At 42.1% G+C, this 17,002-nt stretch overlaps 1 protein-coding gene across 1 annotated transcript in view; it reads right to left on the minus strand.

The window, feature by feature from the left end:
• The window catches only part of doc2d (double C2-like domains, delta), a 35,488-nt gene that overhangs the window by 8,349 nt on the left and 10,137 nt on the right, over positions 1-17,002 (minus strand). Inside the window, exons 6-9 of the mRNA XM_062388504.1 lie at positions 12,151-12,277; positions 11,732-11,788; positions 10,939-11,063; positions 79-160 (exon numbers count right to left, since the gene is read on the minus strand). Of these exons, the coding sequence (XP_062244488.1) occupies positions 79-160; positions 10,939-11,063; positions 11,732-11,788; positions 12,151-12,277 (391 nt within the window). The remainder of the gene's footprint in view (positions 1-78; positions 161-10,938; positions 11,064-11,731; positions 11,789-12,150; positions 12,278-17,002) is intronic.

Genomic DNA, 17,002 nt, shown 5'->3' on the forward strand with positions numbered 1-17,002 from the left:
GGAAGTCATTTGGAGCTCAGCAATTAGAGAAGCTTCCAGGTGTAATGTGGTTACTTGATGAGTAAGACACGCGTTTACCTCATTAAATTCAGGGTTGAGAGTCTTTTTTTTCACTGTGGTCTTGTACTTGGACTTTTTTCCCATATCCGGCTGCAAGAAGCTGAGAAAGAGAGAGAAAAAAGGACACACAAATGAATACCTTGTGCTCTCTTCAAGTGAACATCAGGACAACCCATCGCTTAAAGTTAAGAGGAGTTCACAGAACGTTCATCTGATTTGACCAGTCAGAGACAAGTTTTGTTAGTTGCCAGAAAAGGCCCAGATTGCTGCCAGTGTTGTTCGATCAGCAGTCACCAATGGCATTGTGTGAATTCTTCGTAGTTTGGAGAGCAGACATAATGGTTTCCTAGTGAAAGATCATAAAGTAGTCATGTAAATAGGGAGATATATAGATAGATAGATAGATAGATAGATAGATAGATAGATAGATAGATAGATAGATAGATAGATGGATGAGTGGATGGATCAGTGGATGGATGAGTGGATGGCAGGATGGCAGGATGGGTGGGTGGCTTTTTCTTTGCCACTCTGCCTAGAAGGCCAGCATCCCGGAGTCGCCGCTTCACTGTAGACGTTGACACTGGCGTTTTGCGGGTGACATTTAAAGAAGCTGCCAGTTGAGGACCTGTGAGGCTTCTATTTCTCCATCTAGAGACTCTAATGTACATGTCTTCTTGCCGGGCCCTCCAACTTCTCTTTCTACACTGGTTAGAGCCAGTTTGTGCTGTTCTCTGAATGGAGTAGTTCACACCGTTGTAGGAAATTTTCAGTTTCTTCGCAATTTCTTAAATGGAATAGCCTTCATTTCTAAAAACAAGAATAGACTGGCGACTTTCACACGACGGCACTATGTACCATTAGAACACTTGAGTGATAGTTGCTGTAAATGGGCCTTTATTCAACTATGTAGATATTTCATAAAAACCAGACGTTTCCACCTAGAATAGACATTTACCACATTTCTGATTAATGTAATGTTAGCTACATTGAAAAAAACAGTGTTTCTCTTCGAAAAATAAGGAATTTTCTAAGTGACCCTAAGCTTTTGAACGGTAGTGTACTTGATTCAGAGAGAAATTTTGAATTTACAATGATTAAATGAGGTGATTGTTACCACTCTAGCATTAAACATGTAACTAAGTCAGATGCGATTAGCCTAATTACATTTTCTGGTTAGTTTGGTTTTTATGGTTATTTGATGCTATAAAACAGGGTGAAACGTCTTCATTGAAAACTGAGAGTGACTCCTGATTGGTTGAGCTTGCATAACCTTTTAGATATTTGTTTTCTTTTTGTGTTTCCTTTTTTTGCGTCGGCCGCGCGTTGGACATTTGCGTTCATGCGTGCTCCTCCTCTGGAAGAGAAAATACGAACTGCAGAGTCCATTGCATGTCCGAAAGCAGCTATAGAGATCCTGAACTGCATTTTAATTTTTGCAGTTTAAACATTTTAACGGGTCAGGACATTCATTATTTTTGAGATCCAAATTAATTCATGATTTCATAGTATTTTACCCTGCATTTACAGGAACTCTTGCTGAGTGGCAGAACCAAAGGGAAAGTAAAAGTTTGCAAGATCTTTGTTGAGATCAATTTGACCCAGAGTCCTTTGAACAAAGGTGAAACTAGTAAAAACAAAGAAAGAGGCAGCGGCAGTAGACAACAGCAAGATCATAATCATGCTCCATGTTGGAGGACTACACGCTCCAGCGACGATGCAACAGAAGGATCACCAGAGGGCAAACGGAGTCATCATCAGCATAAATTCCAAGATGTTCAGGCAGGGAGATATCTTACCCGTCCAGCTTTCGCCCCGCCAGTGACGAATACTGGCCTGACAGCTGATGCATGAGATGGGCTTGGGGCTGTCACTGCAGAGCCGGAATCAGAGCGAGCGAAGGATGGAGGGATGGAGGTGGAAAAGGAACAGGATGCGGAGGAATGATAGAAGGCAAGGTGGCGGCACACACACTGGAGTCTGCTGCGAGTGCTGAAAACGTCCTTTTGCCGTGACGTTAAAGGATCTGACAGTGTTGTGGTTACAAGAGACTCTGATGGTTTAAATCAGCGTTTGTGCTTACTACTGCAAAAAAAAAATAACGACTCACACAATAACAGCAATTTTAACGAGCTGTGAGCAGAGGAACATCAAGATCAGTCAAGAGTCATACGAATATTTACAGCCCCCTTCTTTATGCTGGAATAGTGGTCAGAGGGCAGCAGAGATAAAAGCCTCAAAGCCTTAGGGAGCAACATAAATCTGAGGGGTCGCAAGACAATAATGTAGATGAAAAAACAAGATATATGTTCTTTATGTGAAGTAAAAAACAATCTTTGGATGAACTGTGTACACCTACTTTCCATGGCAGAGTTCATATCTGGGATATTTTGCACCCATTTGTGGATAGTGAGAGGAGGCAGAGACGTGTCACTCTTTTTATAGATTCTATGTGGTGAACTTGTCAGCGAACAGTTCCTCATCAACACCCTCGGAGGACACAGAGCAGTTGGAGTCATGTCTTTCTGACACCAGACGGATGTAAATCCAATATTCACTCACTTGTTTTGCTCTTCACCAGCTCCCGGGGGAAAAGGCTGCATGTTGCATTTTTGAGCTGGGCAGGTACTAGGCCTATTCATCGGAGCCTGTCCCCTGGAAACAGCTGTCTGCTGCTGCTGAGGGTAACTCACCAAAACCAAAACAATGAGCTGAAAGATGCTAAAATACTCAAGGCTCAGGGAAATATAATCTCACAGTCGGTTTACCACAGATTTATTGCTAAGTCTGGACAAGCAGACTTTTCAGTTTACTGCTAAACAAAACAACAGGCGTAAAAGGTGCCTCAGTCCAACAGACCAAAATTTGGCCCGAATAAAGATGGTGGTCTCGTTCTGGATCAAACTCTTCAATGATTCAGTTTGTTTGCGGAGTGTTGAGTTTCTTTGTATAGGTTCCCAACCGGAAGAAGTTAAGAAAGCATTAAAATATAGAGGATCGCTTGTAGTCGTTGCCTCAGACGTAATATTGTTTGAACGACGAGGATTGTAGTTATAAAATGAAAATGGGAGGACTTCTGTTTTGTATCCCCTTAATTAAAAACAGTGAATTTAATACCCAAATTGACAACACGCTGATGTCAGGTGCACGCCCATCTACAAACCAATAAATGTCAAGTATTGGTAGACAGAGCCCTATAGGTGGTGACAACAGGACGTACATATTTCATTAGACAGTCTTTAGTGCGCTCCCTGAATTGCACTGAAGATCAAACACTCCTTTCAAATCTTGGAAGAAGAACCTACAAGTATTAAACTGACTAATATCGATTCTAACTCCAAATTACGGCATTGTTCCAGTTTGAGTTATTCATCATGAAATGTTGCCAAACAGCATCTTGTCGCCAGTCACAGGTTCAGTTTGTTTATTTTGTTATGAAAGGTCGTTTTCTTCAGAGGCTAATCAGCATTTATCCTCCAAAATACCTGCTGCTTTAACAAAGCTCTGCTTGCCTTCACAGGAACAGAAGAGGAAAACTGGGAGCGAAGAAAAGACAGAGAGTGGCAGCCAAACAAAGCCTGTGTTTGACCAGCAGCTCACATGAGAGGGTGAGGTGAAAGCCTGGGGGACATCTTCCTCTGAGCTGTGCCAAATCATATTTTACATACGGCTCCAAGGAAGCTCAGGCGGGGGAATTCCAATTTCCAGAATAACAAAACATCATTTGACAGCGACATTCAAAACAATGATAGTTTAAACAAAAAAAATACATTTCGTGCAGCAGCATGCAAACTATGCTTAAATTACCATACACAATTTTATGTGAATAATAATTCATATGCAAGGCTGGTCCGTAGAGATATGAGAGGATTATCCCCCCTCTTTTTTTGGATGCCGTTTGCTAAAAAAAGGAAGTTATTCACCGGAGAGTACAGTAAAGTAACCATATATTTCTCCTCTGTATTCCTCTACCATTTTAGTGCTTGCGCCGACCGATATTGTTTTTCTAATAATCATGTTTATATACTATTCATGAGACAAACTGTTGTTGGATGACTCATTAAGCCTGACATAGAAGCACTGCAAGAACTGAAAACAGAACCGTGTAATAAGATGAAAATATGAATCACTGCAACCTCTATATTAGAACCTTTCCTCCAAGACTCTCACATTAAAAACGTGATGCAGACATTTATTGTTATGATTTTGTTTCTCATCCGATTTTCCTAATAAGCGCAATGAATATTCTACTCAGTCAGCAGAACCACAAACTTTGCTGTTGTTGTGATCGAATGTGTCACTTATGGTGATGAGTCCTGGCCGCTGCTGCTACAGCTTGAGTTCTGGTTGCTGATAATTTAAAATCAATTGGTACTGAGCGTATTGTGTGTCCAACCTGCCCTTCCCCCTAGGCCCCTAACAACCCACATGCTAAGTGTGAACTCCATGAACAGTTCTCATGATTGGTTGATCACGTGTTTGTCTGGCTGGTCATGGCTTTCAGCTTTGTGTATGATGCCAACTCACTTTCACACCTGAGGTCCGTTTGCCCATAAACTCTTCAAGCTGGCCCCAGTATTTAAACACTGCTCTTTCCCTTTAGACTCCTTCGATCACCCAAAGTGAAAGTAACACTAGGACCGCACTCTGCAGTGTGCACTTTAAATCTTTCACTCTGCCTGTTTATAATCTCCAATACATTGTTTGCCCACAGTCTTACAGGATCTTCGCTCACTTCTGCCATACCTGCCACGTCAAGCCAGCCTTTGTTTGGATTTGGATCTGAAACTGTTGGTGCTCCCACCTGCCTGCTCTCAGGATTTAGATCTGGGACACAGAACAGTTTGAATCTGTGCCTGCCTAGCTCTCTGGAAACAGCCTGCTGGACTCAGTCAGCCTGGAGAATAGCTCTTACTCAGTCCAAATCTTACAATAAATATATTAAAACTTCTTCTGTCTTTCCTGTATTTGGCCTCAGAGTCCTGGAAATTCAAAAAGCCCTAACAGCATGTACTGCGTGTGTTAATTAATGAAACATATTGTGTTTGCATAGACTTTGTTACAGTAGTTGACTTTTATAACAATCCTAATCCTTTTTCAGATTTATGTAAAAATGCTTCATTAAAATGTATAAAATGTAACCTGTGTTATATCTTTTTTTTACATTATCTAAAATGTTTCGAACAATGTTCAAACCCAGATGAATCCCCACTTTTATTCAAGGTAACAGTGAAGTTTCATTTTGGTCACCTTTTATTCGCATCATATCCACTTTACCAGTGGCTTTCATGTGAGTCTCTGCTGTAACTTTCGGGGCCAGACCAAGAATGACAAATGAAAAACACACAACTAGCCAGAGAGCCAGTCAGCTCGTGTTTTCCTTCCACTGTATTGGTCACTCGCAACGGATCATGGCCAAATCTCTTCCTGTAAAGCATAAACGCACAAGAGAGCCAAGCAACTCTAGAAGATTATGGCACAAGAGGTGAAGAAAACAACACCCATGATCCCACACTGCTTCATGACATCATCAAAACTAGTTATTTCTGTGGCTGAAGTTACATATTGATGTTTAAGTGATATATTTAAACTCATACATTTTTAATCTCACTGTAATACAATACTCTTCTTCTTCCTCTTCTATGTTTAGTTTATTGGCAGGTGGCAACCAACGTCAAGCTGCAACAGCGCCATCTACTATATATTTTTCTACCTAATCAGGTGGAGGTACTGCATCTTCTACTCAAATGTGCACTGAAAGGTTTATTGGTCTCCTTCTTCTTTAGGATTAATAGAGAGTGGCAACCAGCATCAAGGTGCATTGGTGCCATCCACTGTGGTGGTGCACTGTTCCCTGCAATCAGTCCTCATGTACATACAAGCAGGAGTGAATCAAAGGACTTCTGGGGCCCTTCATTGAACCACAGGACCTCTCGCAGAGAAGGTTGAGAGAGAAAGACTTTGATTTGCATCTTTGTTCTTTTCTGTCCTTTTTTAAAACACTGTCACCCGACATGGGGCTCAAACCCACAACCCTGAGATGAAGAGTTTACAAAGTCATACAAGCTGTTTCAACCATGACTAAAGTCTTGTCATGTTCAATCTTTGCACTGCACTGAGCTAACTGATCACATCTGTCCAGGCAGTGGTATTAATAACACTTAACAAATAAGCTTTTTTTCCTAAATGTTATGAAATAAATTCTTGCAACACAACAGGTTAAACACAACCTGGAAAAGCAAAAGAAGTTAATTTTCCATCATATCCTGCAAATAGCGCATGATGTGTAATCACTCTTTGTTTGTCTTAGCATTGGAGCCAAGTCAGTTTCACAATTTGACAACTTTCTAACGGGTTGGTTCGTTATTTTTCAAAAATCATGTTGAGAGCAAGTTTATTTTAGGGAGAAACAAACAGGAGAACAAAAACAAAGCTGTAAATTAGAAAAAAAAAAAAAAAGAAAAAAGGAGAAGAGTGACAGGGAGAGATGAGCCCGAGGGAGCCGGTGAAAAAAAAACTGTCTCACAGCCAAGGAAGTTATGATACAGATATGTAAAAGTAGAAAAAACGGTGATAGAGAAGACGCGTGACGACTGAAGAGAAGAGCTAAATATATGCCTGCTGCAGAGAGGGGTTATTATGTTCACTTCACACAAGTGTTCACAGGAAAAGAGAGAAGACAAAAATTGAAAAGGCAGTGTGCTCGGTCAGCAGGAAATATATGACGTGTTTTGCACTTTTTCAACCGTCACACCCCTTTCTCCTGACAGAAATACATAAATATAAATATATATATAAATTGAAGGTAGAGTGTGAAGAGGGAGAGATGTTTGCTCTTTTGAAGGATGTAAACTAATTAAAATCTTTAAAGCTCTTTAAAAATGTTAACTTGTCCTTGTTAATGGAAGACAAATTTGCCCTGAGATAATTCTGACCTTGTGTAACTTAAAAGGCTGATTGAGAGTCTGAGAGAGAAGAGACCATTTGGAAAAGCCTTCTGGTCCAATGTACGGAAACACACGCGCACGCAAACAAACACACAGACACACACGCGCGCACATAAACACACAAAAAGACACACTCACACACTCACACAGCGACTGGTATCAGTTTTCATTAGAGATTCCTCAAGAGGATTGCTGATCTTAGAGCTACAGAGCATCACCAAACAGACAGGGAAGCAAATTAATTCCTACGTCTACTTTAACTGCTCAGTATACTCTAGAGTTCACCTATGCCAACACTGCACTCACCTCCCTGTTCTTTTTTTTAAGTTACCTTCACTAGGAGCATTAATTATATCAGGTCTGCAAAATCCTCTGCAGGCAAGGCTCTTTGTGATGGATAGAGAGACTCGCTGGTACAAACACACAAAGAAGAACACAGAAGGGAACTCTGGCAGACAGGCAAACGGAGAAAGAATTACTAAAATGCCAGAAATGAGGATCAGATCAGAGCAGCAGCTTTAACAATCTAAAGGAACGTGTGTGAAAGAGACATAGCCAGTGGAAATGTGCAGAACAAACACGATGAAGAGTGACAAAGAGTTAGATACTGTGTTATGCATCGGGATAGGCCAATAAAGCACAAGGCATCACTCTGGAAAATCAATGATGTGGAGAGAAAAAAACAGAGAGAGCCACGCGTCTGAGAGACAGAAAGAGCTTCCTTTCTTTTTTCACATGATGTGAACTCTCTCTTCTTTGAACAGCCATTCAGAAGACCTTCAAAATCCCTGCAACGTGCCTACTTTATTAAATATAGACGTCCTTTTGATTTTGTCCAAACCTCCGAGAGCAGTGCAGTGCTGCATGTAAGCCGGGATTTATGAATGGCGAGACAGCACATATAAAATTCTCTACGGATCGAGGCGCAGAGGGGGGTTATGGGTAAAGGCAGGGTGCAAAGGGGATCACAAAGGAGCTGTCACGCACGCCTCCATGTGTCATTCAGTACCAGGTGTAAAACAAGCTGATTGGTGACATGTAAAGATAACGAAAGAAACAGCCAAACACATGTATCTGAATGACAAGAACAGACGCCACAACCTTAACCTATTAACTAAACAAAGCCATTATCATCATCAAACCTTAGATGACACGCAATTTCATCAGCGTGCATGGTGCAGCCTCCACCTCTACACCTCCCACTGTCGGAGGTTGTGTTGGTTAGAGGATTGGTTGTCCTGCGTAGGAGCGCTCACTCTCTGCACTGTTGGTATTTAAGTGCAGCAGCAGATCAGGGATTGAGCTATGTGGGTTTTATCTGTCAGGACGAGCTATGCCTTACAGGCAGGCTCACTCAGGTGTACAGTGTTGTTGAACACTGTGTTTTTGACTTTTCAGGAGACCTGCATGTATGAGTCCACATCCACTCCCTTCCTCCAGCGTGATTAGAGGTGTCATGACCATTTGCGATCACACAACCTAGATTTCTAAGGTCCTTATTGGCAGGACATGTAGCTGGCGTATTAGAAAAGTCCATTCACCTCAGCTCAAATAGGATGTGGATATGCTGGTGAACATGGCTTGTGTATGTGTTTCTCTCACTGTAGGTTTTTTCAGTGTTGTGCCATGCAGGTGTTAAAGCAGGACATCTGGCTACGCCCCCGCAAGCCTGTCAGTTTATTAGAGGGTAGAGTACGTGTGAAACTGTGGAAAAAAACTCAATCTAATTATGGGTGGTGGTGAAACAGCCCTAGAAACACCCCAGAAATATGATCTTTTCCAGAGATAACTTGCAGGTTATGCCTTGGTCTTTTAATTGTTTAACTACAAAGAGTCGTGTCTAAGCTGCTTTCAGCTAACAATTATCTTGTTGAACCTTTTCAATCTGCTTTTAGGGTCTGTCATTCCACTGAAACTACATTCCCTTAAGTAGGAACATATCCTCTACGAAACTGTGGAGTCAGATTCCACCTCTCTACTTCTCTTACTCAGCCTCTAGAGATGTATACCAACTCTAGACCAGTCCTATCTACCTGAAAGAACCCCAATGTGTTTACTACAGTAATACTACATCAACAATGAGAATGTGGATTACCCCAGGACTCCGTTCCTAGCCCTCCGCCTTTCTCTCTTTATATTTCACCTCTTAGCCAAATTATAGGCAGTCATTAATTTCTACTGCTACACTATTGATGCACCTTGTCAAAGTAACAAATTAAAGGCGTCTATGAAAAGTTAATTTTTTCAAACTCAGATGAAGACAAAATGCTGGTCACAGACACCACATCGAACCAGTACCAGTAATTCTCCCCCTGTCTGTTCTCTTCTTTCACTCGGGCTCCTTGTGATAGACTATCAGCCATCCTGGGACCTCTCTCCTTCTCCTAGCTGTTGGTGCCTTGGTACTGATGTTTTAGATCTGGATCTTCATCCTCGTCACTCTGTTTCCTCCTGTGTATTTGTTTCTTTTCCGAGACATCTGAATAATGTCCTTGTTGTGCCACCTGTTGTTTGTGTAGCCTGTCATCTTTCTGGGTCTCTCTGGGGAAGAAGATGGAGTGTGGCTCAAGTTCTTTCAGTTCGCGGCCCCTGAACAGTGATTGGTGTCTTTCCAGATCATAGTCTTCAGTATTGTTCACGGTCGATAATGTTGTCATCCTTATCGTAAATCCACTTTGTGGTTCTGTTTAGTACAAACAAATCTATAACACTACTGTTCGTCATGGAAGAGGTAACCATCCTCTATAGCTCTCCCGGAAGTTTCTTCCCTGTTTTCACTTTAAAGACTTTTTCCTTGTCTGATTTGAGGGTCTGAGCTCAGAGGCTGCTGTAGTGCTGCAGAGATTATTTAGCTCCTTGAGGCAAATTTGGGATATGAATTGATTACCATATCTCTGGAAAAACATTTAGCTGTCTAAGAGTGAAATGTAATTGGCAGTGTCTGTAAAGCTTCACTAAAGTGCCGTAGTTCCGGTAAGGTCAGTAAGGTTAACTGTCTGTCTGGGTTTTATCCGTGGTGGTTAAATGTTGGAGGTTGGTATTTTTGCTTGTATTGAAGGTATAAGACAGATTCTCTAAGACCTATAAATCATCTATTCGCAGTTTAATAAGCTGTTTCAGCAAATACACAAACAATCAGAAAATATAAGCCTCTAGTAGCTGCAGCTATTATGCATCCATTCATCCATCAAATTATCTGTACTGCTTATTCTTTGAGGGTCACTGTGGGAACTGGAGCCCATCCTAGCCGACGTTGGGTGGGGTAAACCCTGAACAGGTCACCAGCATATCGCAGTGCCAACAAACAGAGAAAAATAACCAATTCACATTCACACATTTAGAGTCTAACTAACCCAACATCTATCTGTTTGTCTTTGGACTATAGAAGGGAGCTGGGAGATCCCACGCAAAAATGTGGAGAACATGCAAATTCCACAAAGAAAAACACTGAACTGGAATGGCTGAACTGGAATTTAACCATGAAGCACAACAGCTCTGACAACAGCACCATCATCTCATCCAGAAGTTACCATGACAAGAGGAAATAAGGAAATCATCTGATGTTGATATATAGAGACAGAGTCTTGCATTAGGAAAGATGTGGATGGTTGGGTCGGCAAAATCCTAAACCTCAACGTCAGAGACTGATGCTGATACTGCTGCTCATCTTGTTTCAAAATGTAAACCAGCTCAATCAGATAAACATGAGAATCATAAGAGCATTGTTTTTCTTATGATCAACGATATAAGTAACGACATCACACTGTGAACCCAAAGTGCTCACGTAAAAAACAACCTATATTCGCTGTGAAAAGAGCTCACCACTTCAAGCTCCGTCCCTTGCAATCAGCGAAAAATTACTATACAGAATAATTGCATATGAGCATAATTTGTAGATTACCAGGTTGGCCCATGAATATCTGTCGTGACTTACATTTTGACGAAGGGGTCCGAGTAGCCGTTGGAGTCCATGGCGGCCAGATGGGCACAGCGTATGATCCCAACCAGCAGACAGCTCTTCTCTGTGTTATAGCACAGTGACACCAGGATGCGGCCGCGCTGAAGACACACAAAACCAAACCATGGTGTCAGACACAGCACCTGCTTCTACCCTGACATTTACCTCCTCTGTGAATTCAAGCTGTGGGCAATCCTGCAGCAGGGTCAACTCTTCACTCAAAGAAACAAAAATAAGAGACAAAAGATGAAAACAGGAAATACTGACTGCAGATAAACTAGCTGTGATTCTCACTGCCTTGAATGATGTGTGTGTGTTCCCACAGCCAACAGGAGGATTCAAATTAAAGCTTGTAATTAAAGGCCTTATCTGGCGAAATGACACTGCTCCCTAGTCCCTTTAATTTCCATGTTGAACCATAAACTGAGTCTAATCAGACATCACGCGTCCCTAGAATCATGAAAAGAAATTAGATAAAGTCCACCGGAGGAGGAACAGACTGGTCTGCAGCAGCACTGGTGTGGTTTACAAATTGTTGCTCCACTGAGTCCATGTGAGTGTTTTCCCTCCACACGAGTCCATTTAGGTTAATGTCGCTGACACGTAGATACTGATTAAAACCTCTAATTAAAACTCTTTTTTTCTCCTCCCTTTGTGATAGTGGAAAGAGAGGAGGGATTAGAATTGCTGAATATATGAGGAAATGTATTAGATAAACAGGAGAGTAATAGGAAATTACAGCAAGACAAAAAGCTGACGGAAGTATTACCTCCTCCTCCGCCACGAGCGCTCCCTGCTCCACCATTTGATTGTTAGCTTCTTTATTCTGATGAGGGAGGAATGGAAAGAGGGAGAGAGGGAGGGAGAGATGGAGAGAGGGAGGGTGAGAGGGAGGGAGAGAGGGAGAGAGGGAGAGAGGGAGGGAGAGAGGGAGAGAGGGAGAGAGGGAGGCAGAGTGTAGTTATAGCCCGCAGCGCCACCAGGTGAATATCCATTATGCAATATAATACAGTATTTGAAATTGATGCCTGATGGCCCAAAGGCAAACATACACAATGGAGATAGGACACATCTTGATATATATGTCCACAAAAACCCATTTGATATGTTTGTGAACACACACACAGACGACCCCCTCTCCCCCCCCCCAACCACATACACACACTCACAGGTGTGTGATGCACATACCTGTGTAATTCTCTCCAAGCCCATATTGTAGCGTTTGCTCTCGCCCTCTCTCAGTTTCTTCAGGGCCACCCTCACCTCTCCGATGAATTCATTTCGGCCGAGCCTGTCCATGTCACATACACACAACCTTCATACACACAAACACACATACAAACACACGCACACACACACACACACACACACGGAAAGCAGAGTGGAAGCAGGTGAGTTAGTTAATACTCAGAGATGAACCCTGCCACTGCTGTGTGGGGGCCTCTGCCAAATACTGTGCATCCAAAGTGCATCTGAACCATCAATCAGCTGCTCCATCTGCAACACGAGATGAGCTCCCAGTCGCTTCACGAGCAGCCGCCCATGTGAATAATGAGAAGTTGTACGATTGCTGAGGGTTTCCAGAGGATTTCAATCACTCCCTTCTTGGCCGTTAGTCCATCAGATGCTAATTTGTTGTAATTGAACCATGTCAGAGGAAAGAGATTGTCTGAAGCCGGTAATCAGTTTACCTTCTGTGTTTCCCTGAGCTGGAAGCACAAACCGATTTTATGTTTAATGCAGGTAGAAGAAAATAAATGGAGTCATTTTACACCATTTCAGTGAGTTACTTTGAACACTGTGGTTTTTAATCACACAGCGTAATCTGTCTAAGTTATTTATTCTCTACGCTTTCTGCAGAGGCTCAGTTCAACAACAAAACATAATTAGCTCATTTGTGTTGATCAAGGTTGTTAGTCACCCCTCTGACAGATGAGGGTGGCAATGCATCAATGTAGAAAGTGATGTCTGTAAATGTGAGCATGTCTCCGGCTCTGGATTTGGGAGGCATCATCAAACAAACATATACTGTAGATAGTAAACGTTTATTTGCTTTTGGGTCGTAGGGGAAAGTCAGAGCATCACCTCAGTTATTAGAATTCATCATCTGATCTGTTCATAAATGTGAAGAGAAACCATTTCGACAGTTGAGATATTTAGGGACAATCTGACCAATTGACATTCCCAGCCTTTAAGTTGCACTGTTTGTATTGATAAAGCTAGAATAAGACTCAGTTGAGCACATAGCCCTGCTCGTCCCCTTAAATTGAATCAAGTTGAATCACATTGATCACATTCAGAGATATCTTTCCCCTCTTTATGCCTGATTTCTTTCATCAAGATCCATGAATCACTCCCTGGGAAATAGGGGAAACGACCTTTTCTCCACTCTCTATTTTCAAGATAGTGAAAACAATTCACAGGATCCAACACTTTGTATTTCCCTCCAGTAATGAACCTTTGATTATCGTCCTTCAACCAAGACGAGTCCTATAATTGTCCAGTTTCTGTTCCCCATCTGTCTTCAGTTGCACGGTATAGACCCAAAGTCCCAACTGAATCAGTTTCGTCTTTTATGTTCCTGCAGCACGTTTGTTCCGATTGATGCTGTTGTTTGATAGAGGCTGAATCAATCATTCACAGTAGAGTCTTCACAGCCAATCACCTGCTACAATATTCCCTCTGTGCGCAAATACTCCCTGAAGGACTGTTGCTGCTTCTGATTTCTTCTCCTCTCATATCGCTCACTATTCTCAGTCCTATCACTCACTCTGTCTTCACACACACACACACACACACACACACACACACACACACACACACACACACACACACCTTCCCCCTCTTCCTGTTTTCTTCTGGTCCCTCTGACATTTAGACATTTGACATGCTGGTTCCAGCCTTTTAGTCATAACTGATGAGTATCTCTGGCACGGGCTTCAGAATAAATCTGAGTCAAGACCACGGCTGTCAGTAGCTTTATGTGCCTTCGCTCTGTCATACATGTAGGGTGTCTGCGCTGAGACGAAGGTTGCAGCAGAATGTGACGCCAGTTCCGCCCTAAGTTGTGGCTCGTTCTCTGCAAATGCTGGATCTGTTTCCTCGCACCCTCTCCCACGATCCCTCTGACAAACCAAACAGATGCTCGTGGAATCTGTTCAAGAGGAGGTGCTACATTTTAAGGTGGTGTCGCTGCAGCGTCATGTGAGCTGGGTGTTTTAGCATGTCTGCGTGGTGTCTGTACTTGTGAAGGTTTCTCTTTATTGGTGGAGGGGTAGAGTGTCTATATCCATTCTTAATGAATTCCCATTAGCCGCATTGCTACAGATTTGTGTGATTAAAGGCTTAATTATCTGTTTCTTATTTTGGGCATCACTTTTTGCTCCCAAATATGAATTGAACCGATACATTACATAACGAAAGATTTTTATCATGCGGATAAATTGCATGGCTTTAAATAAATCAGACCCAGATTTATATGTTTTTTTTTCCGTATCTAATTTAAATATCAGATCGTATTTTCAGAAAATCAAAAACAGCTTCTGTTGAATACTAATTCAACTCATTTGTGATTCGCTACTCTGTAAGGCTGTGCCATAAATATTCACAACACTACAGCTGCCAAAAGTGAAGTCCCGACATCTTAGACACCACCTGGTGGCTGGCTGCAGAACAGGTCATAAATCCTGTCTCCTCCATGTTAGTAGATGGGACATCAATCACACAAAAAATTCATGAGCCATAATTGGTCAGGTTAGTGTTACTGCATAGACTCTGTGGCCAAATCACGGAACTAAAGCAAGATGGCAGCACTTGTATGGAGGTTATTTCTGCTTCACTTTTGTACATTTAAGTAACTTGAGCCATATGGTTCATCTTTGTATCCAGTCACTTGGCTGTACCAAGACACAGTGTCAGTATGCTAACAGGCTCATGTTGATGTTTAGCAGGTGTAGGGTTCACTGGGATCATTTACTATCCTCAAATTCCGTGATAAGCAGAAACCATGGAGACTATAGTAGAGGCTGATGGGAATACCATTAGTTGTGTGTTGAACAAATGTTCACCTCATAGAGGAAAAGTGAGGCCATCGCTAAAGTCATGAAAATTCATTCTTCAGGGATGATGAACGTCTGAAGAAATCCCATTGCAATCCACTGTTGAGGTATTTTTGTTTCATCTGACCGACTGACATTGCCCTCTGGCCATGCAGCCATGCATCGCTAAGATAAAGCAACCCAACTAAAACTATCACTCTCCCCTCAGCATGTAATACATAATCAAAATGTTCTTTCTTCCTGATCATATCAGAACCAGACTGTACATATCACCTGAGGTGTCCACGAGTCAATCTCAGCCTCGCCCACCATCCAATACCAAATCAAATCCTAGATTTGTCCCTATCTCCCCATAGCCGAGGACGGTGCAAGTCTATTAGGCGGCCCGACAGCAGGATGGGGAGATGGGGGGAATAGATTTGAGAGAGAGAGAGGGCAGACATGGCACTAACATCATGTGGGTAGTCCTATAACACAAACACACACATACACACACTCATATACACATTCTGGATGTCTTGACACCCACCTCCCATCATAACACCTCCACATGCTCTATCTCACCTCTATTAACAGGCAGACCGATAATCATTAAAGGCCGCAAGGAGTTTTAAATATGAGATTTGCATACTCGATATGCTGCAAACTACAGCTCACCTCAATTTTTTTTGTGTGCAATAAAATACACATAAAAGGGTTGTGTCGCTAAAATGTGTGGAAGGATCGGGGCGCCACATTATCACTGTCACTGCTTTCTAATTTGAAATTTGCCCAAAGGCAGAGGCAGGCTGCAGCCACTGTTAGATACATTGGGGCCTTATCTCAAAACTGTGCCAGCCTCACTGCAATAAAACAGTCTTCAGAGGAACTTGTGCGTCTGGTTCAGACTTCAAAGAAGACGAACACACTCTTACTGAAGAGATTCCAGACAATTAGTATTTTTAGCTCTAACGAGAATGAATAACTTTTTTTGCAGGGTATTCCAAATCCTCATCCAGTCCATTATCTAAAGATATCTTTTGCGTATCTTTTAAAAAGTGTATGTGTGTGTGTGGGGGGAGGGACCCTTGTCAGGTCATCCATATATCTAAGGGCCAAGGTACAAAGGGTTCATCAATGCTCAAGTGGACACATCCAAATCAGGAACTGTCACAGATCACATGTAAACAGTTGTATCAATGTGAAATTCAGAATTCAATTGTATAACGGCTGTAAACTAAGACAACTGGGTCAGCAACACTTTTATCCTAATATCTGTGTTGCATTCTGAACTGGTAGCCAAGGATAATGCCGGTTGTTTTTATCCTGAAGGGGGTCATGTGATAGGAGCAAGACGATTCGGGCTATGTCATGACAGAGCCGACCCAATCAGCAAGCGATCGTGAGCGTAACATTATCACACCCAAACATCTGCTTATCAAACAAATATCGAGTAGGGAGGATGTGGCAAGAAACAAAGAAAAATACAAATTCACAACTACAGACAATTTAACTCAAATCTGCATGTTGTTCACGAAAAGACTCTGGCCGACCCAGGATTCGAACCGAGAACCTTTTGCTATGAGGCAACAGTGGAAAATCCAGAGTCACTTTGGCTTTTAATTTAACTCAAGACCTGAGCACCTCGGGCAGCCTTCCTGCACCAATCAAGGGATTAGCCAGTATGAGGCCAAGCGTGACGTCTGGATAGAGGAAATTAGTTATGAGTTTACTCAGTTGCTTCATTCTTAATAACAGCCTGGACTTCCGGTGTTCCTCAGAGATACACTCTGCACAAAGAGGGATAGAGTTGAGTCTAAAAAATTAATGCCATTACAACTTTTTTTTTTCTTGAAGCCATTTCATCACCATCCTCCATTTAGCCATTCCTTTTCTACTTAAGTGCATCTTGCCTCTGCATAATGGCTTTATATAATCACTGTTACCGCGAATATGTGAATGAATGGTCAAATATATAAATAAATACTTCACCCTCCTCTTCG

This window comes from Platichthys flesus, chromosome 5 (assembly GCF_949316205.1).
Source record: "Platichthys flesus chromosome 5, fPlaFle2.1, whole genome shotgun sequence".
Lineage (NCBI taxonomy): Eukaryota > Metazoa > Chordata > Actinopteri > Pleuronectiformes > Pleuronectidae > Platichthys > Platichthys flesus.